The sequence below is a fragment of the Pelecanus crispus genome, chromosome 11 (assembly GCF_030463565.1).
Source record: "Pelecanus crispus isolate bPelCri1 chromosome 11, bPelCri1.pri, whole genome shotgun sequence".
Taxonomy (NCBI): Eukaryota; Metazoa; Chordata; class Aves; order Pelecaniformes; family Pelecanidae; genus Pelecanus; species Pelecanus crispus.
Window position 1 is genome coordinate 33,006,698 of NC_134653.1, and position 24,701 is coordinate 33,031,398.

The window sequence follows — 24,701 nt, forward strand, 5'->3', positions numbered from 1 at the left end:
AATTAAAAGCCTGTGGGAAAGAGACCTAATTCCTTTACAGCAGCTGTCTGCTACTCTAGGGGGAAGTCCCTAGTAAGAAGGAAAAAATTCAACTGTTAAATTCCTCCTTGCAAGCAATTTGTTTTCCATTAATACTGCAGAACTCATGGCAAAATGCAAGGCACGCTCACCTCTTTCTTCACACTTTAGGCACTATAAGCAGCAAGGGAAATGTACACTTACTATCCCTCTCAAGGCTACTCCAGTTTATTGATTTGTATCAGGTGGATTTCCAAGTGGTTACTCTGCAAATTGCAGATGCCAGCTGAACTTGACAGGACACAGCAGTGCTAAGACCCGCCATGGAGAGTGGCCAGCTGTCGTATCCCTCTTGAAAAAATTCTTACAGAAATAAAAAGCAAACAACGGGTAGTGTTAACAAACAGGGTAAAAGAGTCTTTGCCACTAGATATTGTACACTGCAAACAAACTTCTAATAACGGCACAGGTCCTTTTTTTGGTTTAAAGAAGCTTGTGTTACTGTAGTTAATGCATGAACGAGACCATAGACTTGTTATTCGGCACAAAACAAGTCATCTAGAAGCTTCGATGTCCCAGGGTATCAGCGACTGTTACTACAAGGCTTGGATTCTGCTTTCAGCAAACAGGCACCAAGGAAACAGTGTAGGGATCCCTTTTGAAGAGTACGTCTGAACACAACCACTGAGGTGTGCAAGGCAAATAAAAGTGATGAGCTGCCGGATTTGTTTACAGAAGCTTCTTGTTACTAGACTGTCGAGATTTACTGTGGTAAACTGAACACCTCAAGGTTTTAATCACAGGTGCTGCAGGGCTTCTTGTCCTTGTTCAGTGTAGGAGTCATCTTTATTTGAATTTGACCATTCTCCAAAAGTATCCTGGAAGTGGACATTTTTCTGTGATGCCTGCATACGTTTCTTATCACGAGAGAAGAAACTAAACCTTCCGGGAAGTGAGGAGTAAGGAAGGGGAGGGAAAAGAAAGAAGACTGTTTACCATCTTGAAGACACTTCAAACACCCGAAACGATACACAGCACAACAAAACACAGAGCAAAAAAATCTGTTTGCATCTGCAAAAATCAAGGCAGTGAAGCCTGATGGGAGTGCATGTCAAAATGTTATTAGAGATGAAGTCATTGCAATCTCAAGCAGTTTGGCTATGGAAGCTTCAAATAAGCTCTAAATGCTGTTGACTCTACAAGGTGCAGGTATCATTTTAGATGTATATTCCCCCTTCCCCAGCCCTGAGATAAAGAAGCGACACAATACAGGTTAGTTTCTTGGCATAAGTAAAGTGGTATCTTTGGCATTAAATCTGTATAATTCACCATAAAGCAGAAATAGAGAATGTTTTTAAGGCTGTCAGCAGGGAAATTCATAAGATAAGAAAATAAGCCTCCACATTTTTTTCCAAGTGTACAGACTTTGATATATAGACTCGATTCCTGCAAAAATAAATGAATAGATGCACGTATGTACACAAGAGTTTGCAGGATGAGGGCTCTAAACAAATGCACACAAGTGTGCACGTCATTTCCTGTCACACAGCTTGGGTGCTCTCAGATAATGACGTACACGAACCAACAGCCATTTAATACAACAAGAAGTTGCCAGCTAACAACAGAGCTAAAAAAATACAGCTGGAAAAATCCTTAGTATCATTTCATTTGTATAGGATGAAGTTACTTGATTAGGCTAATTCAGTGTTCGGCATGAGTTCAGTACAAGAGTTGTTAGTGCAGTGTTTAGGCCTGCTGAGAAATGCAAAAGTCATGGTTCCAGCTACCAAAGGTCTGAATTGGCTGCATACCCTTTTGGTTTTAATGGTGCATTTTAGGCGGTAAATACTGGTTTGCTTGCACAGAACCAAGCATAAGGTAGTTCTGCTCCGGGACGGGAATTGCAAAATGCTGCTACAGTAAGAAACTATGCAAATACAAACTCAGCCTTGACAGGTGATGGAATATTTGTCAGGGCATAAACCTGACCCTCTGTCCACGCCCCACTGTCCTCAGCATTCTTGCTCCACCCACGCTCCTTCAGGTCTCCCCTCAGTACCATGATCCCAACCGGTCCGAGCCGCCTTGTGCAGACCAGGGAATTCTGCCTTCGATGTCTCTAGTCACATAGGGGGCTGTATTTGAGTGTCAGATGAGGCTTAAGGCAGCTTTCCTGAAAAAATATCCTACAATACATGCAGGTAAGCATGATGGCAATTATTAAGAATATTAAGAATAATTATTTCATGACTAGGAAGTGATATAAAAAGCTACACAAGTGTAATGCCAGATAACTAACGTTGCTAGCAGGACCTGAACTTTTGCATTTCCTGGCTTCAAATGTGCAGCCTTAATAGTGAAATAAGTCTTTTGCACTTAATTAGCCTCATACTTTTCTACCACCTTCATCACAGGAGCTCATAAATTCACACACGTATGCTACGTCTTTTTGGGGCCAGATACAATTCCAGCTGATAAAAGAAGTGTCTAGTCACTGAGGCTTTCTGCTGAGCATGTTTGGTCCTGTGTGGTCAGGCCTAGCATCTTGAAGTCCACACAAAGGACTGCGATATTTATGCAGCAAGTTTCAAATGTCAAAGTTCAGTAGTTTTCACTTCATCGTGAAATTAAGTAAGAGAAATATACGTTCATAAAATCTCTACACAAAGCAGAAGGGCTAGGCTTTTTTAATTCCTTCTGAAACAATGACATTTGTTATTATGCCTAGGAAACTCTCAGGGAGGATGTTTGGAAAAAGCATGTCTGTGTGGAGAGGAAGGGAATTTAAATATTGTGTTGCTGCTGCAAATATAAAGACGACTAAAGCAGCAGTTCTAATGCAAAGAGAGTTTGCATTAACAATTATGAGTACATCTTCCCGAGACAGTCAAGAATAGGGTGATAGAACTGATCATTGAGAGTATATACTCTATTCCAAAATATGTAATTAGAGACAAAATATACAGTGCATAGATAGAAAGACATGGAAGCAACAGCCTATAATTAACACTGGAAATTAATGTAGGTATCAGCAATTACATTCAGTAAATCTAACTAACTGACTCGTAACAAGTCATTAGAATGACATGGGTTCTTAAAAAACATTGGTGTGAATTGTGAATAGGCACGCTTAGTAAGCAAATTAACAGATGCTGGTTAAAATTGCGTATTGCAACAATTTTCTAGGGAGTAATGATTGGTTTAGCACGGTAACAAGGCAAAAGGTGATAAAATGTCAATAGTTGAGGATGAGCATGGAGGACTACGATGAGTTGTGTACTGACTGGTCATTCTGATTGGCACTTTGTTCTTCTGTGATCCCACAGGCAGCCGATGAGAATGCAACCAGCAGTGCATGTTAACACAGGGTCATGCAAAAGTAAACCACGGTACCAAACATTTAAAAAAAAAAAAAAATTCCTACAAGGGACACAAGTCTTCTTATTGGCTGCAATGTGGGATCGTCTGGAATCAATCCAGCTGCTACCATGGGCATTATGGCTGTAAAGATCCTGGTCAGGAAAGTACAGACACAGAAGAGATAAGACTGGAGCAAGGGAAAGAAAAAGCATTCCATTAAAAAGAAAAGAGGCAGACGTGATACATGGGGTTACTTTGAATTACCACACAGGACACGTTACAGGGAGAGGTGGATCTGCATCACCCAAGACAGCTCTCCTCAGTGAAAAACTCTTATTTAGAAAAAGCAGTCATTGAAACAGCTTAAATTGTTTTTGAATTTCTAAAAGATACCACTTTTCTGTTGTGAGGCAGCCTTCAATCTGGGTTGGATTTCATCAAGGTATTACCACCTCTAGCAATGCAGAGCAGAGTGCACATTTTTCTTCTCAAGAAACAAACAGGCACATACAAAATGAAATGAAGGATGAAGGTGTATGTTAAGAAATACAAAACAGGGCTCTGCTGTGACTACTGGATATTTGCACGGAAAACAGGGTTAGACAGGACCAGCATTACAGTTAAAGATTTTACAAACGTTACAGTTGATAGGTTCAAGTTAAAAACCAGTATCGCAGGTGAAATCTTGAAATAACCTCCTATGCGAGCTACTTGGTTAAAGGGCCTGTATATCTGTTCCAAAAGAACCTGCATTGCTTCACATGCAGCAAGATGCCAACTGCAGGCAGCTAAATACTTATTTGACACCTTGCAACTACTCTAGCAGAAACACTTTCTAGCTGGCTAGCAGCAAGACTTTCTTTGTAAGAGTTCAGCACTTTTGCTACGCATTATACAATTCATGCAACTTAGGCTGAGAGCGCACGCCGGCTAGGTGCTCTGTGCCCAGCCAGCCCCACACAAACCTGCCGGCACACCTCCATCCATACCTGGAACACCCTCTGTTTTTCTAAGGATTCTCCTCAGAGGTTCTCCCTTGTGCCAAATATTTTTTTGAACTGTGGACTAATGTCAATTAGAGATTAAGTTGAAATCACGAGAGACATTTCACTTGTGACCAAATGCAGCTCTCCCCAACACAGTCACTCTAACTGCTCTTCTTAGATTAAAAATGAAAACAAACAAGCAAACATTGTTGTATCATTAGCAGTAGCTAGGACTTCTATTTTTATGCATTGTGGCACGGTCCGTGAGCTGCAGAAATGAGACAGACACACCAGCTTTTGTAGACTGCAAGAATAGGAAGAAAACTTATGGCTGTTTCAGGCATTACATCAGTGACAAACAAGCACGTATCCTTAAAGAGAAAACAAAAGGGCGTTTTCTGCTCAAAACAGAGGGAGCATTTTTAATCCTTGTACTTTTCCTCCTCAGTAAAGCCTCCTGGTTGCATTATTTCATCAAAACCCTGACATGTGATGTGGCAGAGACAAATGTAGAAATCAATCAGTCTGAGTTAGAGTTTGCTCCAAACGTGCAAACCCTGGGAGTGAAAAAATGTTGATTTCTGTAACTTCTGATTTCCTTTCTTTATGGGGATGCAGCACAGAATTCCCTGAGCACATCTTAGATGGCACAGGCTACATATACATATGTCTCACTCCCTAAGACACTACATAGTCAAGGAAAGAAGGGCACATTAAACAGGCAAGCGTAAAGCTTCTCTTGAGAGGATAGCAACAGTGTCTCCTATTTTTGCACTTCAGCTTTTTGTTTAATCAGGAGGAAAAGTCTGAAACAGAGAGAAAAGCAACCCTGCTTTCATTTGTAAAGGCACTCTGCACGCAGATACCAGCATTACAAGTTTTCATCGCGTCATTAGGTGTGGAGAGTTTACGTGCCCGTGTGTTACCCAGGTTGCCTTATAGCGAGGTGCTGACAGCATCCTGCCTGGCAGAGGGAGAAGGGAGCTCTGGAGGCAGCTCGCAGCGGGCAGCGACTGCAGGTGGGGCAGGAGGGGTGTTAGAACAGGACAGAACAGATGCTACGCTTGGGTTCTTTGTTTTTCCCAGCAGTGAAATTTCCTGTCTTTTTAAAGGCCATCTAACAACTACGCTGTTGACAACACACACAGAGAGGAAGGGTAAGGAAAATAAACCCACACTAGACAAATCCTATCCAGACAGCCTGCAAGAATAAGACAAGCCTGAAACTATTACCATCCTTCAGATTACTTAAGTAGATGGTTTTATCTTTCCTTATTTAATGTGATGGCTAAATGAAGAGAGAGCAGAAAAAAACCTGGGGACAGAGCATGACAGCTAAAGAAAGTCATTTCATCTTGACAGCAGGTTCAATACGTGCTTCCACTATCTGGCAGAAGAGGACTCTTGCCTTTTCTGAAAGGAGCCAAACCAACGTGATTTTATGTTTTATTGTGTGCGGTTTTAGTTATATGAATTTAACACAGAATCTGAGAAACAGAAAGATTAGACAGCTGTCTGAAAATGTGCATTGATTGAATGGTCTGATGCTCAACAGGTTTTCACTAATAAATTAACTGAGAGGAAGAAAGCCCTGAGATAATTGGTTGAAAACACTTTTGTGCCTCCTGCCATGGCTCCCTGCATTGCTTACACACGTATGCAGAAGGCAGAGTCACAGCTAATACCTCATCAGCATGTGCTCTGTCTTACAACGTCTATTTAAGTTTTTATGCTGCCTTTGCTTCATAAATCAAGCATGGAAACTGCAATCAACATGAACTGCATAATTTGAAACCAGCCATCCCCCACAATGGTACAAGCTTTAAAAAGTACTAAGATAAATTTAAAAGAAAAGAGAAGCTTTACAGTGAAGATCTTCTGAGACAAAGTAGAGTTATTACCATCACAGTTGCAGAATGAAAACTTAAGTCCAAACTCAAAGTGTATTTTCTAATCATGTGAGAGGAAGGGCTCTCTCAGCAAACAAAGCAGCACAGACAGAAGCTGGAGTCTACTGAAAATAATCAAAAGTGCCCTCCTGACTTTATGGTGTTTTGGATCAGCCCAGATATTCCGATGGAACTTACTGTCACAGGGCTGCTGCTATTATTAACCTAAGAACTGAAGGCTATGGGCTTGGGGACAGGATGGAAGATCTTTTTACGTGGAAACAAATGACTGTTCCAAAATCATTTATGCGGTTAAAAAAGTTAAGCTTCCAGTACCACAAAAATCTAAAGACTTGCTACAAGGTTACAAGACTTAATTTGGAATAAATAAATGTACAAGGAGGGAGTTTCAACAGACAAATGGATTGGCTAACACTGTGATTTTACAATTAAGTGATATACTAGTAAATGCACACCTCTGACAGTAAGCTTAGGTTTCGGACAGCAACATTAAATACTTCAGCAGGAGAACGTGGGGTTCTTTATAGCCAAGAAAGCTGGCGTCCTCTCCAGCAGCAAATTTCTTCAGCAAACAAAAGGTTTTTGTGCTGTACACGTAGTGCAAGTCAGGGTCTAAAAGATTAGGTCAACAGGGAAACGGGCACAGCAAGGTCTTGGGGAAACCTTGCTCTCCACGCCCAACTGCTACGGGTCTGCAGCTGCTTTTACGTGTGAACAACGCTCTTTACACGTCTTCCGAGCATGACCTGGGGGCCAGTGGTTTCTGAACACTCCACCACTTTAGGATCTGCGTGTTAAGGAACTGGGACTTGCACTTGAGCACAGGTTCCTTCCAACCTTGCACACTGAGATCTGGCACTGACTTCAGTTTTGGAGACACAGGACAGGCTGAGCGGTGCTCTGGATAAGACCACAATTAGTAACACCTCCCTTTGGAGTACGACTATGTGGCCAAGACAAGAAAATTCTCTAGGAGTATCAGGTGCCTGTGTTTAAGAGCTCACCAGCTCATACCGGCTGTAATAAAACATTGCAACACATGCTCTTTTGGTTAGCCTGAAAAGCGTACTTAGGAATGAAACATTAGAACTGGAGTGGGCTGCTTGGGCACACCAGTCTGGCCCATAAACGCAAGCACGTGGAGTACTGTTGGAATCTCTGCTGCTGTCTGCACGCAGGGAGCAAAGGGTACCACAGGAACTAATCCGAGACTGAAAGTTGTCCCAGACCTAGGCAAAAGTTTTGGCCAAAGCCAACTGCTGCTTTATAATACCTCTCAAGTGCTCCTTCAATGCCTCTCCCATATACATTAGGGATGTGGTTATCTTAATTTTTAAATTCTTTAAAATTGTCCTACCCATAAGAAACATTTAGTATTTGCAGACTATATCCAGTATCCTTAGAAAATATGCTACTTACAGTCGTTTGATTCCAGATTCAGGCTGAGTTGAGGGTTTTGACTGAATTATGGGTGTAGGTTGAGGGGATCTAGTTTCTTCTTCTGTTTCCTCACTTGAAAGAAAGAAAAGATAATTAACGTTCTCCTGCCAAGCCATGGAAGCACTTTAAGTGAGGTAGTACTGTTGATGAAGAAATGCAAAAAGATCTGTTCAAAGCTCATTGAAATCAATGGGAGATTTTTCTGTCAACCAAGGAACAGAACCCAGAACTGGGTCTCCTTTCAATATTTTCTTCCCATTGTGACAAGGAGAGGGAGAAGAGGAACGCACTGAATAAAAGTTCTAGAATTTTCATTTTAGATCCACTCTTATCCTCATTTTTGAAGTTCAAAGTATTAAATGTTTGTAACCTTTCTAAGATTCGGGGGTAACCTGGGAGTTTGGGAGGGACATAGTTTTTCCCAGTGTTGAAGAACCAGATTCAAACTAAAGCCGTATGCTTGCAATCTCTACTTTAAGCCTTTGCAGAAATATAAGCTTGTTGGACACTATTTAAGAGCACATCTGTTGTTCCTAGACCTGCCCTCTGGCTCCTCTGTGTATAGCATGCAACAGGAGAGGAGATCTAACCTACCTTTTGTAATATAAAAGCTCCTCTTGAAGTAAAAACACTTTAGATTTCAATTCATTCCTCTCATGAAGGACATCCCGCAGCTCCTGCAAGGTGAATCTTGGACGATTCGGATCTTTTAAGTCCATTGCCATCTTTTCTGACTCTGAGAGGCAGTCATCATTGTTTGGCTCTGCCTAGGAAGTGAAACGCAGGCTTTAAATTCACCATGCGAGTGCATGTCTGAGGAGTTTGAAGTATTTATCAGTCTGGTTCCCATGCTCTTCCTTTCAGCACTGCTAAATCCTCTTTTAAGAGAAACACAGCAATTTTAAGAGGAAAAAAATGTAATTTGTTTTTCATGTTAAAGACTGTCAGCAAGAACAGCTCAGTGATCCGCTTGTTCTTTCCTGTGCACAGGTTGACCGATGACACACACAGGACTGGTGAGACCGTGGCAGGCCTCCGAAAGATGATCTGAGCTCTGTTTTACCTCTCTTCACGTGGTGTTCGGGGGAAACTTGCAGATGAGGAAGACCTAAGTGTTGTGACATACAATCAAAGCCCTGCGCTCACAGGAATCTTTCCTAGAGTTACATGTTTGGGAAAACAAACAAACACCAATTGTTGCCAGCAGGCCTGAACACAGGGTCCAACCTGAGCCACCTTATAGGTGATAAGTTTTCTTGTGGAGAAATTCCTGTGGAATCCAGACTGCCAGAAACTCCACTGCAAATGTATAGTCCAATTTTTGATAAACAAGTCAGTTTAAGGAATTCGTACTTTTAACAAATGGGGTAAATCAAACATCAGCCTTTTATATAAACACTGAAAAAACTGCATAGAGAAGATCATGACAGTTCCTTCCAGCTCTTCCCACAAAGAGAAAGCTCCTTTGGATGTAAACATATTAAGATGTAAACATATTAAGTGGAAATTTAAGTTTATATCCCCTTAATGCCTTTATTAAAAAAGCAGGATTGGCGTTAGCACCAGGATCTAGCTACAAAGTGGAAGAAAATTGCAGATGAATGCTAGATGAGGCATTTATACACATCTAGCCTTGTCTCTTCCTCTGAGGAGAGTTCACTGGAAGCTCAGAGGAATTTTATCTCCCACTTCCCAGTTTCTGTGGCTCCCAACAAGCCAGAGCTTGCACTCTAGGCACATGGTTGGATTCCCAGGCCTGTGGGGCTGCTTCCTGTCCCCCAGGTAGACCCCAGCACTTGCACAGAACTATTTGTCCCTAACTGCTTGTGAAAACGTGGTCTGTATAAACACAGCGCACAGAAGACCATTGTTCAGGTCCTCTACTGTTGTTCCACTCAGTGGCTGCACAGAGCTGAGGACCAGTCAATGAGAAATCACAAGCTTCTGGGAAGGGTACTCAGAATCAAGGTGCTGAAAAGCAGCTACAAGACTTTAGAGGTCTGCAGGATTTCTAACAATACAAATAAATGCAGGGCACTGTTCCAGTAAAGTACATTTGAAATGTAGCAAAGTACATGAGAAATGTGATGCTTTTTGCAAGGACAGACTAGAAGCCAGCACATGAAATCAGAGATGGCAGCAGCCAGGTCAGCCACCCGTCCTCCTAGCAGGATGCAGAGATCAGAGTCTCAGAGCTCCTGTGTTGCAGTGATGCCTCGCTGGGAATTTGAGGAGCTAAGTACCGAGATTTTTAAACAGAGTCCATTTTTTGTAAGCCTGATCCTACCCTCTTTTTGAGCTCATGTGTTTGTGAAACAATTTTGCTATCTATTGCTATATAGCTGGGCTAAGGCTGGTGCACTATCAGTTTCTACAGCAGGGATTGCAGTCCTTGTCCTGCAAAGGCAAAGAAGCAGAGCAACGCTTGCTTGTCCATTTGTTTGATTCAGCCCATTCATCCAAACGCATTTCTTTACACAGACTACAATAAATAAAGATTGATGCAACCTAACAAGAGGTTTAAAGGAAATTACCCAAACACTTTTCCTCTTCTTCACCCCTCTAGATTAGGGTCTGAGCTGATGCCCCTTCTTTTGGTTCTATAGTTGTCCCACACCTTTGCCCAAATAAGCTATTTTTGCTAGATTTTGCTCAAATCAGCAGAGTGAGCAGCCTGTAGCCCACGCAAATGTACTTGACTGAAGCCAACAAGCAATGTCCATTCCAGAGCATGCAGCTATTCCAGCTTTGTTTGCCACTGCAATTACTGTCTAACCATTATCCTGGCAAAGAGAGCGGGAAGCGGCTCTAATTAGAAGAGGCGCCATTGCCATGGAACTGATGAGTTAGAGAGAGGTAAAGAATGCATCCTTTCTCTCCAGAGACTGAAGACACTTTCTCTCCTGCTGGCTCCAGGCCTAGGCTCCACAGCCCCATTTACAAAGCTGGGTGTCCTGGCTGAATTAACAGCAATGAAATCACCCTTTTAATTATTAATACAGTGCTTGCCCAATTCAGCAGCGACATGTTAACACAACACTGGCTGTCGCATTGCAGGGGGGACCAGGGTACCCCGTCAGCCTTTGCCTCTGCTTCTTGATGTATATTCCTGCCTACCGCAAGTGAATTGGATGTTTCACTCTCTGCTGCAGGCTATAAGGCATTCACAGTGCTGCTTGGCACTGGAGCTCCTACCAACGCATCCAGCCAAACAGATCTGTATGATAGTGCTCCTTTAGAGTTCTTTCATATCATGATACCCCTTATCCTAGTTTGTACTCTTCTAAGAGCACCATTAGGAAAGGGAAATGCAGCACATTTGCTTTAGTAAGACAGTAGTGTCATATGCACAAAGAAAAGTAATAGGAATCGTAAAGAGGACTAAGGGATGCAACAGATCAGATGCATCTTTTTCTCATGAAGGTCCCCTCAAGTTTGCATTCCTACTGCTCCAATCTCAGCACCAACTCAATTTGCAGATTGTTGCTTTGCCTGTTCTTGCAAGTACTTGAGTATGCAAGCAGTAACATTTGTTTTTCACCAACATTTGTGCTAGTAACACTTCACAGCGAAAGCAGAAACAGGGCCAAAGTTGGTTCCTCTAAAAGGCACCTTCAAATATTTATACGTTGATTTGGTAGCAATAGACCAGCTTAGTCCTGACAGATCAAAAGTGAGATAAGCACTGCGACGACCAAGCATGCCGAGTTCTGCCTTGCCTCTGGGACCCCTTCTGACACAATTTCTATTCTGCTGTGGTTCACATGCCACCACCCTCGTAGCGCATTGCACCTTTGGGACCCATTAGGGCTTGCGTATTTGCATACTCGGCGAGGCTTAAGCTCCTTGTTAGCTGTTTATCTTTTGGAAAACCCAGACTGTTAAGGGATCCATTTGTTTTCCTTTGGGGGAAGGGGCTGATATGTACAAACAAAATGAACCTAAACATATTAATACAGCACTACCAAAACACTATCTGCCTCCAGTACAAACTAACAGCTGATACTCCAGAGATTTTGGATTACCTTGCGATGTTTCTAATAGAACACTCTCTCTTGAAGCAAAGATTTGTTCTGGTGTCTGGCGAATTCTGCAGCCTAGTGCATGACCCAAAGGTTACACTCCCTAGGATGTATGATGGGTTGCCAAGTCTAAGGGGAGAGCTGTTCTCTAACGCAGACATTCCACTGTGAACCTGTGCTGCCACGACCGGTTCTCTCCTTTAGGAAGGAGGGGTCTGTTCCACTGGGTCACCACCCACCCTAACGGGGCCTTTCCTGTCACAGAGCAACGAGTGATGTTGCTCTCTGTATGTCACCCCTGAACACAAGATGCTGCCCTTGAGTCCCACCATTGCCTCTGATATGTATCAATCACATTTATCCAAAGAAGAGGTACTTGGTATGAAGTCCAAAGCTTTTTAAAAGGCAGCTTAAAAAGTGATTTAAAGCACCTCTTACCTTTACTTCCTCCCCATTTTGGCTGTCCTCACCCTGCAGTTTTTCTCTCAGTTTCCCCAGCTCTGCTCGCAGGTTGCCCATCTCCTGCTCCTTGGTTTGCAGATACGCTTCTAACTCCACCTTCTGCTCAATCAGCGCCTTCCCCTGAGCCTCAACAACGGTGATGCGGTGCCGCAGGTCATGGTTAATTTTCATTAACCTGTTCTGTTGCTGCTGAAGCTGCAAAACATTGATGCAATAGGTCAGCATCCATTCAGCTGTCAGCCGTGATGGCCAAGTCCCAAACATCATGTTAAAGAAAAAGTAGTGGGTTCCTGTTGCATTTAATCTGGAAAATTCTCCCCACTCCTCGCCCTCAGATTAGTTTTTTAGTATCTAATTATCTGCTACAGTTGCAGTCACCAAAATTTAATTGGTTTCTAGAGTAAAGTGGCATTTTTCCCCTAGCACAGGGGATTCTCCAAAAGCAAATCCATCACTTCTGATGCTATGTTTCAAAAAAGCAGAGTTCAAGGAGAGGGTGGCTTATGGGATTCTGAACCAAATCTTAACCGAGAGTAGAAGAGAGAAAGACAAGACAGAGGAATCCTTAGTATCCAATTTATAAATACTTCACTTTGAGCTCTTACGCTCTCTTATAAGGCAGGATGTGACCTGCTGGGCATGGCATGGACAGCACCGATTGGAAAGGCCACAGCACCTGCCAGAGGCACTTGGGTAGAGCAGAGATCATCTAGTCCTGGCCCTCATTAGCACCAGAAATGTCCCATAGCCGAAGGAGATGAGGCAGCGTGAGGATGGGAAGTAAAATATGGGTAAAGAGGTCATTCCTCCTGACACAGAAAGAACCAAGACATCACGTGATTCCCAAAGTCACACTGGAGTCTGTGATTCATCTAAGACTAACCCCAGATCTCGTGCTGTGGTCCCCAGGGCCACCCATCCTCTCAGTGACCTTCTGTTCACTGCTGGCAAAAGTAAATGACCTGGGCTGGGCTCAGGCCCCTTCCTCCTCCCCGCTTCCTGTGCAAAGAGGTAATCCACAGTGTATCCCTGGTGTGGGAGTGCGCGTGTGGAGTCCCTGCTGCCAAACTCTCCAGAGTATATGTAAAATGCACAGTAGCCTGCTCGCCCACAGCAGGGATCTCTGGGCTGCTGAGGAAGTTTGCACTGTGGAAGCAGAGAGAGATTCAAAAAACCAGAGAAAATTACCCATCCTGTTCCCATGGAAGGGGAGAGGTATCAGGTCTTTAAGGAAACAAACAAAACAACCTGTCCTTATTCCATCTTCCTCTCTTGTTACACTGGTTTCCAGTCTCGTTCCAAGTGTGCCTGGTCGTTCTGAACAAAGCAGAGGGTGTGCGGCTGCACCGAAGACTGCCTAATCATTTTGGACACTCCACAGTCATGCTGGACACTTCAGCTACTGGACTAATAATCTGGCATTGCTTACAAATTAACTTAACTTAGCAAATTAAAGTTAACAAATTAACTTAAAACTTGAAACGAGACTATGGGTTAGAAAGAAGAGAAATAGGAAAACTAAGAGCCACTTACAGCCTCTACATCCTCATTTTTAAGTCCGAGTTCCCGGTCCTTTGCTCTGATTTCATCCCTCTGTTTATCTACCACTTCCTTCAGCTTCTTCATGACTTGCCGCTCTCTCTCTGACATGCCTGGTTAAAAAAAGAACACAGAAAACAAACTAAGGAAAATCAGGAGCTGCTGAGACTGAGAACAATAACAGTGAGAAATCTTTAGGTAAAGACTCCCAAAATTGCCTGCTGGTAGAATTACGGAGAAGCTGTTGGAAGATGCTTTAAAGGTTACTTCAAGGGTAGCAGGGAACATAAATGACACAATCCACTCCAAAAAGCCACTGCACAGAAAGTCCTTAAAAAACAGGTCCTCAGAAACATTTATAACAGTGGAGTGACACTGCTACATCTTGCTGCCTCAGTAGTTTTACATCAGTGTTTGCACTATGCCCCAGGGAGCTTAGTTATCTGTGTGATAATCTGTAGAATCAGCTGGCCAAGACCCTGTGAAAACCGTAAAAAAGATGGTCTGGATCCTCAGCAAGATCTAAGCAACATGCCACTATTGTGGATTGCAACTAGATTGCAACTAGATCCAAACCAGCTGAGGTGCGCTGGACTAGAACAATTTTATGTTGAAACCCAGTTTTGTGTTGTGTGAAAGGGAGATGAAGCAAGACCTTCAGAGGGTACCCCCACCCTGTATCTAGAACAGAAATTTAGTCTGAATTATGGTCACATATTTTCTCCTCACGTTTTGCAACCTTTTCCCCATCCTATTATGTGATAATTCATATTTAGAATAACTGTACTTCAGAGAAAAATACTACATGGCATTTCACTTGTGAAAGATGTTTGGAACATTGCCAAGAATCCAACATTGATCCTGTTTGAAAATAAATAAAGGATTAGATTAACCTGAAATCTGACCAACAAATCATTAGGAAATGTCATAAATCACAAAACAGGAAGCATTCTTCCATTATTTGCCATGACAGAGATAATCGGGAACCGGCACTACAGCGATGGGCTTTCCAGAGCAAACACAGACCAGATGATTTAACTGGGTGAGATGATAAATCTATGTCCTGGTTTCAGCTGGGATAGAGTTAATTTTCTTCCTAGTAGCTGGTATAGTGCTGTGATTTAGGATGAGAATACTGTTGATAACACACTGACAGTTTAGTTGTTGCTAAGTAGTGTTTATACCAATCAAGGACTTCTTCAGCTCCCCATGCTCTGCCGGGTGCACAAGAAGCTGGGAGGGGGCACAGCCGGGCCAGCTGCCCCAAACTGGGCTATTCCATACCATACGGCCTCGTGGGCAGTATAGAAACTAAGGGGGTTGGCCGTGGGGCTGTGATCGCTGCTCGGGGACAGGCTGGGCATCTGTCAGCGGGTGGTGAGCAATTGCATTGTGCATCACTTCTTTTGTATATTCTTTTTTTTTTTTTAACTTCCCCTGCTGTCCTATTAAACTGCCTTTATCTCAACCCACAGGTTTTACTTTTTTTTTCCCAATTCTCTCCCCCATCCCACCGGGGTGGGGAGGGTGAGCAAGCAGCTGCGTGGTGCTTAGTTGCCAACTGAGGTTAAACTACAACAATCTACTACACTAACTTTTCCTGATAACTGCACAGAGCCATGCGGTTTGATGGTCCTAAGATATCACATAAAATCACGTTGCGCAACATCCCATAGGATGGCTTGAAGATCAAAGCAGGTGACCAGGTCAGCGTGTGGCTGCTCTGGCCAAACTCCAGTCCAAGCAGGAACTCAAATCCAGGGTCTACTGCTGTCTTGTTCTATTGCCTTTGGCAAAGTACTTCGTGACGTGGGTCCCCAGCTCCCTCCATTTACGAACTGCGAGTGGTGATAATTCGCTCACCCCTCTGGGGTGGCTGGAAATCCACTTCCTTTTTGATATATTAAAGCAGTTTCTGCATCAGAAATATGCTGCATACACAACAAATATATCCAACCAGTCAAGTCTCTACTTTCTAACATCAGCTCAGACTTTCTGGTTATGTTCTTCCCTCATCAGGGAAATCCAAAGTTGCTCCCATAAGAGAATGTAGGCTGCCTGCCTTTAGGAACTCCAGTTTACAGATCATCTACAGTTTGAACTGATGGATAATACAGTGGAGCAAGGCAAACCTGCGAGAAAGAGAGAGAGAAAGGGAGTAACTCTTTGGTGGATGTGCACTCCCGCAGCAGCTGTGGGTTCCCATGCAGGCATAAAAAGCGTACCATTCAAACAGGGGGAACAGCAGCTCCGACCCTCATTGCTAAAGGACCAGAGCTATGGTACAGCAGAGAGCAGGTCACCGCTCTGCTGGGAAGAGGACTGGGGATCGTGGCTGGCCGGGAATTTGGTTCAGAGGACGTGTTCCTGTCAAACCCCAGAAAAAGAGCTGAGAGTGACCTGGTGTTCACATTCTAGTATTACATTCTCATCTTTTCTAATTCTGAGGTTAAGTTCGCCTGGTCTATTTCTGGACGCTGGTCCTTACCATCTCTCTGCCCTAGGTTCTAGTTCTTTGCAGGATAATTTTAATTCTTCACTGTGGTAACAGCTCATACCTGCCAGGGAGGACAAGCAGACACTGACACGTACTGCTACTTAACTCTTCTAAAAGATCCACACTCTCCTATCACAACACAGGTCTCATACACCACTGTATCCACAAATCTCACTACAGGTTCCTGGATCCACCCTCTGCAGCCAATCTTGGCGCTAGGGCCTAAAACATCAGCTATATTTAAAAAGAAAAAAATCCAAAACTTTGCCTTGAAGTACAGAGGGACTGCAGTGAAACTTTAGACTGGCAGTTTCACCCCACTAGGAGCTAGGAATAGTGAGTGCAGCTATATTCATTAGTACTTGTGAGATGCTTTGAGATCTCTAGATAGCAGGTGCTATTTAAAGAATAAAGTACCATTTCAGTGCTGACTGCTTTTCCTCCCACTGTGCTCATTTTTCTCCCTAACATTTGGTGACTTCAATTGTGTGCATGTATCACTATGTTATCCTTTTTATTTCAAGAGGAGGGGAAAGGAAAGGTGGGAAGTGTTTGCGAAACAGTCACATCTTCTATTTCTTCAGGCACTGGGGAAGAGGAGAGGGAAATCACTAAGTGCCCTAAATGTAAAGTAATTATCTCCGAATGATTCTAATTCTAATATCGGCAAGATCTTAAATGGCACACCCAGCTGGCTTCCCTAGGCACATCCTATGAGCAGCTTCCTGTGAATTGCTGTGATCATAGCATTGTTCAAGCAAGAGAAAGGAAAGCAGCTGAAAAAAAAAGAAAAAAAAAGGGAAAAGAAACAGGGGGGAAAAAAAGAACATTTTTTATGTTTATGTTTAGTGACCTGTTTACTGTTGTTTATACAACCTCTATTGCAACAGGCCAAAGTGCCAGTAAGGGCCTGTGATGCTATACCACTAGCTAAATATTCAGAATAGAAGTTTGCCTCCACTTTTGAAAGGGAATTGTAGGTTCCTCAGCAGCCAAGCACAAGAGGTTCACCCAACTGTTGACATCCTGCTGTTTGTCTGTATTACCACAGCCAGTCTGAGACAGCAGCTCCCCGCACCGCAGTGAAACAGCAGCCTGCTTCTCCTGTTTGACACACGTTGGGTCAAGTTGGCTTGCGGCGTTTTACTAGGATACTCCAGTTAGTCAGCGCCAGCAAGCAGTGCTCAGTTTGAGCTTGGGAGAAGCAGCATTAATGGATGGTGCAGACTCATCTTTAACCTCTCCTGTGTGTTTTGTACTCTGCCACATGTCCTTTCACATGAACCCTGGTCCGCTCAGACTCCCGGCAGATGCCCTCTGTGCAGAACACTCCTGTTGAGATAGGATTGCATCTGCCTCCCTCTTAAACACCTTCATTATGCTGAAGTGAGGCTCTGTGAACTCTGATGTGACTATTAATTGGCAAGGATTGACTCTTAAAGTCTTGCACACCCAAATCACTGGCCTCTGCTGCCTGTGCTAAAAATAACTCCTTTAACTGTCTGGTGCGTACACAGCAAGCCGCTAATCCCAGGGGCTAGCCACTAAGGGGAGACACGATCACAATACTAAATCATGCTGAGATATGAAGATTGGAGTCTGGTCAAAGTTAGTCCAAGCTAACCAAGTATTTAGCTTGAAAACCTGCCTCTGTTGGCTCTGTATGTATCCGATCAAATGAGGGGCACTGCAAAAAAGCAGCATGACTGCTTTCTGACACTATCCAAACAAGTCAGTGGAGACAAATCTATCCCCATTCATTAATGACAAAATTTCCTAAAAGGACAACAGTTGGGTTTGATATTATAGGTCCCAATAATAAGGTAGGGTTGCTATAAATTAATGTGATTTGACTTAAGCCGACAATTTTGGCCAAAGAATATCAGTGATCCTAGAATCTGGTCTCTGGAATGGGTTTATGCATTTTGTTTGTGTTATTATACTTGAGTAGACACAGTAAAAATAACATGAAAAGCATGCCTGGCATTTGCTTGGCTAGCTGAATGTGAAGAGTATGGCTATATTTAAATAGCACGAGCTGCAGTGAGCTAGATACCCACTGGAAGAAGAAGAAGAAGGGGGGGGGGAAAGAAAAAAAAAGAGAGAGAGAGAGAGAAAACAAAGGGGAAGCTGGTTCTTTATAACAAGATGTCATAGTCTTCATGGTCCATGACTCATTATGGCCATTCTGAAATTTTGCATGGAGTTTGTAAGGCTGACGTTGAGCTGCTACTTTGCCATTACTTGACTCCTAAATTGAAAGCGCTGCATTCGTCTTAAAAAAACAGCGATCTTGAGAGGTTTAACAATTTTTACTTTTTGAAGATTTCATTATACTCCTCCCCAGGGCAAATGAGCAGTATTCAGCCTCTGGGAGGAAGCAAGTGCAACTTCTGCAGTGTTGGACAGAGTTTCATCCACCTACAGCAAGCCTCCATTTAATCCCAACCTCCAGCGTCTGGAAAAGGATATCCCTTTGTTCCTAATGCATTACTGGAGAGCTGCAATGGCTCAGCTGTGTGGTCTCATTTTCAAATTGGACAGTGACTTTGCACGCTACACACAGGATGCTAGCCTTTTGAGGGAGTCACGACTTTACTGATAGTCAGAACCTACTGTGAAAGTGGAGCTTGTGGCTTGAAGCAGTGGACCAGAGTCCTGTCTGTGTACAAACAGTTCAGAAAGCCACCCACTTCCACACTGAGTCACCATCACAGCGTGTTTTGCTGCTGGAGTGACGCTGTTACCATTCTCAGCTGTCCACCCCATCTCTCAGCTCAAGGCTGCCTCATCCCCAAACCTGCACAGTCATTTTTTTTTCAACTCCTCAGCTTAATTCCCAGCAAAGTATCATGAAATGGACTTGGTAGCCAGCAGCCTCAAATGATGTGCCATGAACTGTGTAGCAAATGGACATCTGTTCATCTGCCCCTGCTCTTGGGAAAGAGTTATTTGCTGAGCTGTGGGTGAGAGCTGAGGATGGCAATTGTTTCAGTTGCTGCAGTGAAATCTACCTGTACTTGCAAGTCGGAAGCTTGCGTCTTGAACTTTGCTCTGCCTCAAGAAAGAAGTTGCCCACAAATTGGCTGTTTCAACTCTTTAGGATTCACCCACTCCCTGAATTATAAATCTCTTCACTTATTCTAAATTGGCTATAAGTCCCAAACAAGAGAGGGAACCCTAAAGGTGGGTAAACTAAGTAAAATCAGTCTCTCCTATTCTAGGAGAGCACCACAATATTCTCCTAGAATATCTCCATATGGTGGACTCATATAATTCAGACAAAGAAATCTTGATTTGCTGCTTTACAAACAGTTATCCTGAATAGATCAACAGTAGCACTTATTTTTGTGCATAACAGTGTGAAATAAACATTGCTGAATGCATCATTCTGTTTGTATTAGAAAACATAAGGAGGGCTTTTTGCAAGATGTGAGCTAAAAGGGAAAAAAAAAAAAAGGAAGCTAGACTTTACTTTCAGAGATGCTTCTCAGCCAAACAAAAAGCTGTTCAGGCTTTTCTTTCCCTCCTACCCCCACCTTTTATCATGTCTTCAGTATCACCATGTATTCAGAGATTTTCTAGTCAGGTAAAAAAACCCCAAACGCCAGACCTGCATTAATCTATAGGAAAAAAAGCCAGAATATCCAGTCAAAGTATTTTGATAAAGTATTGCTTTTTATAACAAAAGCAAGTACTGAATTTGAAGTATCAAACTTGCCTTCATGCTTCTGAAATTCCTCTTCTGTGAAATTAATGTCTTTGTGAGACAAGTTTGTCATCAGTTGTTTATTCTCCTCCTGCAGCTGTGCAATTTGGGTAAGAAGGTCCTGTGCTTCCCCTCTCCAGACATCCTCCACCAGTTCTAATTCCTAAAGGGTAGACACGGACAACACATTTATTTTAAACATGTTAATAATCTTTGACTGGACTATTTACAGATCAAACTAGCAACAATCCTACTATGATTGTTACAGAAAACAATTAAATGAGACTACTGTGAATTTCTTAGAAGACATCTACTTTTCTAATGCCAGCATCAAGGAACCAACTATCAAAGTCTCCTTTTGCTGTATGCTGAATGTAAATACCTGAGGACGCTGTTCCTGACGCAAACATTTCTGAGGGCCAAGTTACCCAAAGGATGGCTCCTTATGCCCCGTTTTGCTGCGAGGACCAGATTAAGGGGACCGCTGTGTTAGACAAGATCACCAAACATGAGCAACCATCACCTCCTGCATCCCAGGAAGCAGCCGCAAAGGCTGTTATAAACGCCCCAGAAACATCACACAGCGTGGGCCAGGGGAGTCAGCGTTAGGCATGCTCATTTTGAAAGAGTAACAGCTCTAGTCTAAATTTCTGTTACGAAACACAAGTGTAAAATAACGAGTGCATGATACAGTGCAGCACACCCAGAGCTCCTAGTCCACATGGTAAACGCAAGACAAAACCGTGCTGCTTCTTACGTAAATCATTGTATGTGGAATGTCTTGAGTGGCGTCTATGTCAGCGGCAGTGAGAGCAGTCAAAACAACTCCCATTTGTCAGGACACTGTGTGTCAAGAGCAGCTGTCACCAATCCCCGTAAAGGTCAAATTAGGACAAAAAGTATAAAGTCCTCAAGGAAAACCAGTTGTATTTAGAGCTTTACTTGTTCCAAAAGCCTTTGCCATAAATCATACTTCTGCAGTGGGGGGCATTCTCTGCTCTATTTTCATGTACGTGCTTCAAACAAAAAAAGCTGCATGCAAATTGCCGGAGCCAGGCTGAGTCACTTGCTGACTTCACATTCATCCAGCATGCCCCTTTCCTACCCAACAACAAAACACATTCAGACAACAATCCCGCCAAGCACAGCTCTAGGCTAAAATAAGCTCTGCTGAGAGATTAAAGGATAGCTTTCTGCTTTGAATGTATGCTCTGATAAGGGAAAATCATGTTCCTATTGACTTTCGGGTGCAAATGCCATTTATATTCCAACATTTATTACTGCATTGCTGTCATTTTATAATGCTTGCTAAAAGTTTTGCAGAAAACACGATATGACAAATAGATAGGTAACGTATGGGTGTTGTAAGCTACGCAGACTTAGTTATTAAGAAGTAAAGAAAATCTCATGAATCACCTCTATTTTACTTGAAACTCTTTATCTTGAGAGAAAAGCAAATCTGTAATGAAACTTTATATTGCCAAATACCTAGACTATTTACAGGGATGCTGCATATTACAACTCTGTAGCCAAAATAACGAACGCGCTGACCTAGTTTAGATAATCAAACAGCACATTCAACAGCAAAATAAGCATACTGATAAAACCAAAATAGAACATACACAAACCCCCAAACTATCTAAACTTATATAACTTATGTGTGGCCGCACTGTAAACACACAACTACATTAAGGTTTGCCTAGGCAAACTTTCTTATTTATGTATCAGATCTATGGGCCAGGCGCTGCTAAGCAAGGTTTATAGGCAAAACAGATTCACATCTAAAGATTTTAAGTGCTAAAACCTCATAAACTGATGTTTGCAAGGACCACTAAAAGCTTGTCTGGATTGGTTTTTGGAGGCTTTTGGGTCACAACTATTTCTCAGTCTCTGGCTTTTTCTGCTTACCTATACCTGTCCTGTGAAAAAGTTAGTCTTCAAACCCTCACACCAGAACACGGGTAGGTGTGACGCTACTGGTCTATAGGGACTCGGTGTACAGGGAATCAACTTGATTTAAAAAAATATGTATGTATCACATACTTTATTGTCCCTGATAAAAATATACTTCCACCAAAGTTTTGACTGGATTGCCTGAACGCTCCGTGGGCCATTTTGTGACTATTAGAGAAGCTGGCAGAGTAGAGGTGGTTAACTGGCAGGGGATCAGCTGATATGTGGCAAGTACAGGGTTATGCAGTTGACATGTTTAAGAAACTTTTTAACACACATATGAACTTCAGAAGCATCTACACAGAACATCAGCTTGTACAGTGATACTAGGTATTGCCACCGAGCCCAGTTCAGCATCTACTTCACCACGCGGCATTTTGTAAATACCGGAGATAAAGAATTCCTGTTGACTGGCAACCCAGCGGTCTCTGTGCAGTCAGTGGGGAGATGTGACTTAGGGCAGTTCTTCCCAGAGGTGACATGCCCTCGGAAAACCTTCTGGCAGGTGGGGCTCAGGAACAGCTAATTGCATTCTAGCAGAGGGCCCAGACACAGTATGGGACCAGCACAACAGACCACCCACTTGCCTCCAAGTTAGACCTGTTAGAAGGCCAAAGGCACAGGTTTGGTACACCTACTTATATCTGTTCTCTAGACCTTCTTACTTCATACTCTGGAGACTTTACATTAGAGATCTTCTACCATCCTTTTCAGAGACACTGCCCTGAGACTTCTTCCAGAAAACGTTACTGGAATCATCCTGGATTTTTCACATGCTAAGCAAAAGTCCCCTAGCTGACTCTTTTTAAAACATAAAGCTTGAATTTATTTAAATTAAAGCAAACTCATGAAGTTTGACATCTCTCTTCCAGAAATTCCATCTCCTCCTTATTCTGAATCTGCGTGTGCAAGCAGGAATGGCATGAGGCAGCAGTGATGATTTAGCACAGTCACTTACTAGAAGAACCATTTCTTTACATCAGTTGTCTGGATGGTTTAAAGAGTAGATCTGCCACTTCCACTGCAGTAAGCGGAACAGCTCGTGCTGTCCTGCCACTTGAGGGTAACAGGATATGGGAAATGATCTCTACCTTGGGCTTTCGTGGGAGTGGGGTCAGGGAACACTATGACCGCCCCAGATCAAGCCAAGGGACAACACCTTACCATCAGAGGATGGAGCAGGAATCTGGGAGAGTGCTCTTCCCTACTGTTCAGCTCTAACACTGCCCTGAAATCACTTGGTTCTCCATCTCTCTCCTATGACTTGCCTATCTGATGAGTGCGCCAGGAACACTAGACTGCTAAATCATTCACAGCTCTGGAGAGAAAAGGGTATTATCGTCAGTGACCTTTCCTGGCCTAGCAGGAAGCAGCACTATCTCATCAGGAGAGGGGATGGAGCAGGAGTCCTAATCGGGGAGACACAAGGGGAAGGAAATGCAGTGACCAGGGAAGGGGTGGAGAAAGGGAAGGAGGAAGGAAACTTCCAGGAGGGAAGGGGAAAAAAAAAAAAAACCAAACCCCAAACAAACCACCACCAACACACCCAAACCCTCAGCGACGCTAAGGCAGCATCCACGCAGAGCCCGTGAGCCTGCCCTGCCCGTCCCCACACGCGTGGCCCGCCCGCTCCGCGGCACCCCGGCCTCCCTCTTTGTTTTCCCCGGCGGCTGCGGGGCGGCGGCGGGGGGAGAAGGACGGGACGGCGGCGGAGGGGCCGGGGCCCGGCTCCCCCCTGCCCCGCCGCGTCCCCCCGGCTCCCCCCTGCCCCGCCGCGTCCCCCCGGCTCCCCCCTGCCCCGCCGCGTCCCCCCGGCTCCCCGCCCGCACCTTCTGGTGCTTCCGCTCCTTCTCGATGCGGTCCATCCTCTCCAGGCGCAGGCGGTCGAGCTCCAGGCGCAGCTCCTCCATCTCGGGGTTGATGTGGTTGCGGCTCACCAGCACCTCCAGGATCTCCAGCACCCGCACCACCTTGGGCATGAGGCGGGCGATGGCCTCGCAGCCGTGCTGGTCGATCACCCGCTCAAACTCCTGCCCCACGGCCGAGGCGATATCGTAGACATCCATGACCGTCAGCTCCGCCGCGTTCTTCTCCAGGGCGGGCGGCGCCCCGCCGCCGCCGCCGCCGTCCATGGCTCGCCCGGCCCCGCGGCACCCTCATAGGCGGCGGCGGGCCGCTCCCTCCGGCAGCCGAGCCCTCGGCAGCCGAGCCCTCCGAGCCCGGCGCCGCCTCACCGGGCCGCGGCCCCGCGCAACTCCCGCCAACTCCGGCCGGCTCGGCGGGGCGGCGGGTGTTTAAACTCGGCCGGGCGGCGTGAGGGGAGCGGCGGCGGGAGGGCGGGCGCGGCCGGCCCGCCGCCACCCCCCCCTCCGCCCTCGCCCCGCCGCTCGGGGCCAATGGCAGGCGCCGGGCGGGCCGGGGGAGGCCCCACGCGTGCCCGCGGCCCGGCCGGCTCCCGGGGCGATGCCCGCCGGGAGCAGCACGGCTGCCGCGGGGGCTTGGCGCCTCCTTCCCCTGGCAGCCGCCGCCGTGGCGGGCGCTCCGCGCTCGCTGCTCGGGCAGCGGGGTTACCCGCGGCACCGACCCTTTCTGGCCGAGGCTCCCTCCCCGGGGGCGATAACCAGGCGCTGGAGGGCTCAACGCTCACACCCACGCGTGTTGAGGATTGGCGATCCCACGCTGATGGAGCCCAGCAACCGAAGCGGGGCCGCAGCGGTGGCAGGGCCGCAGCGCTGTGCCCACGGCGCCCGAGAGCCAGCGCCGCACCCCTGTTCAAAGCTGGCTCCTGCGGTACCAGGGCAGAGG

General features: G+C 44.8%; 1 protein-coding gene across 1 annotated transcript; it reads right to left on the reverse strand.

Moving 5' to 3' along the window:
* Positions 1-1,394: 1,394 nt before the first annotated feature.
* Positions 1,395-24,028, reverse strand: RILPL1 (Rab interacting lysosomal protein like 1). Its single transcript, XM_075718950.1, is given in 9 exon segments — positions 1,395-1,427; positions 1,429-1,464; positions 3,443-3,530; positions 7,694-7,786; positions 8,309-8,481; positions 12,175-12,393; positions 13,732-13,850; positions 19,956-20,106; positions 23,726-24,028. Coding segments are annotated over 9 exon segments (1,215 nt in total).
* Positions 24,029-24,701: the final 673 nt, after the last annotated feature.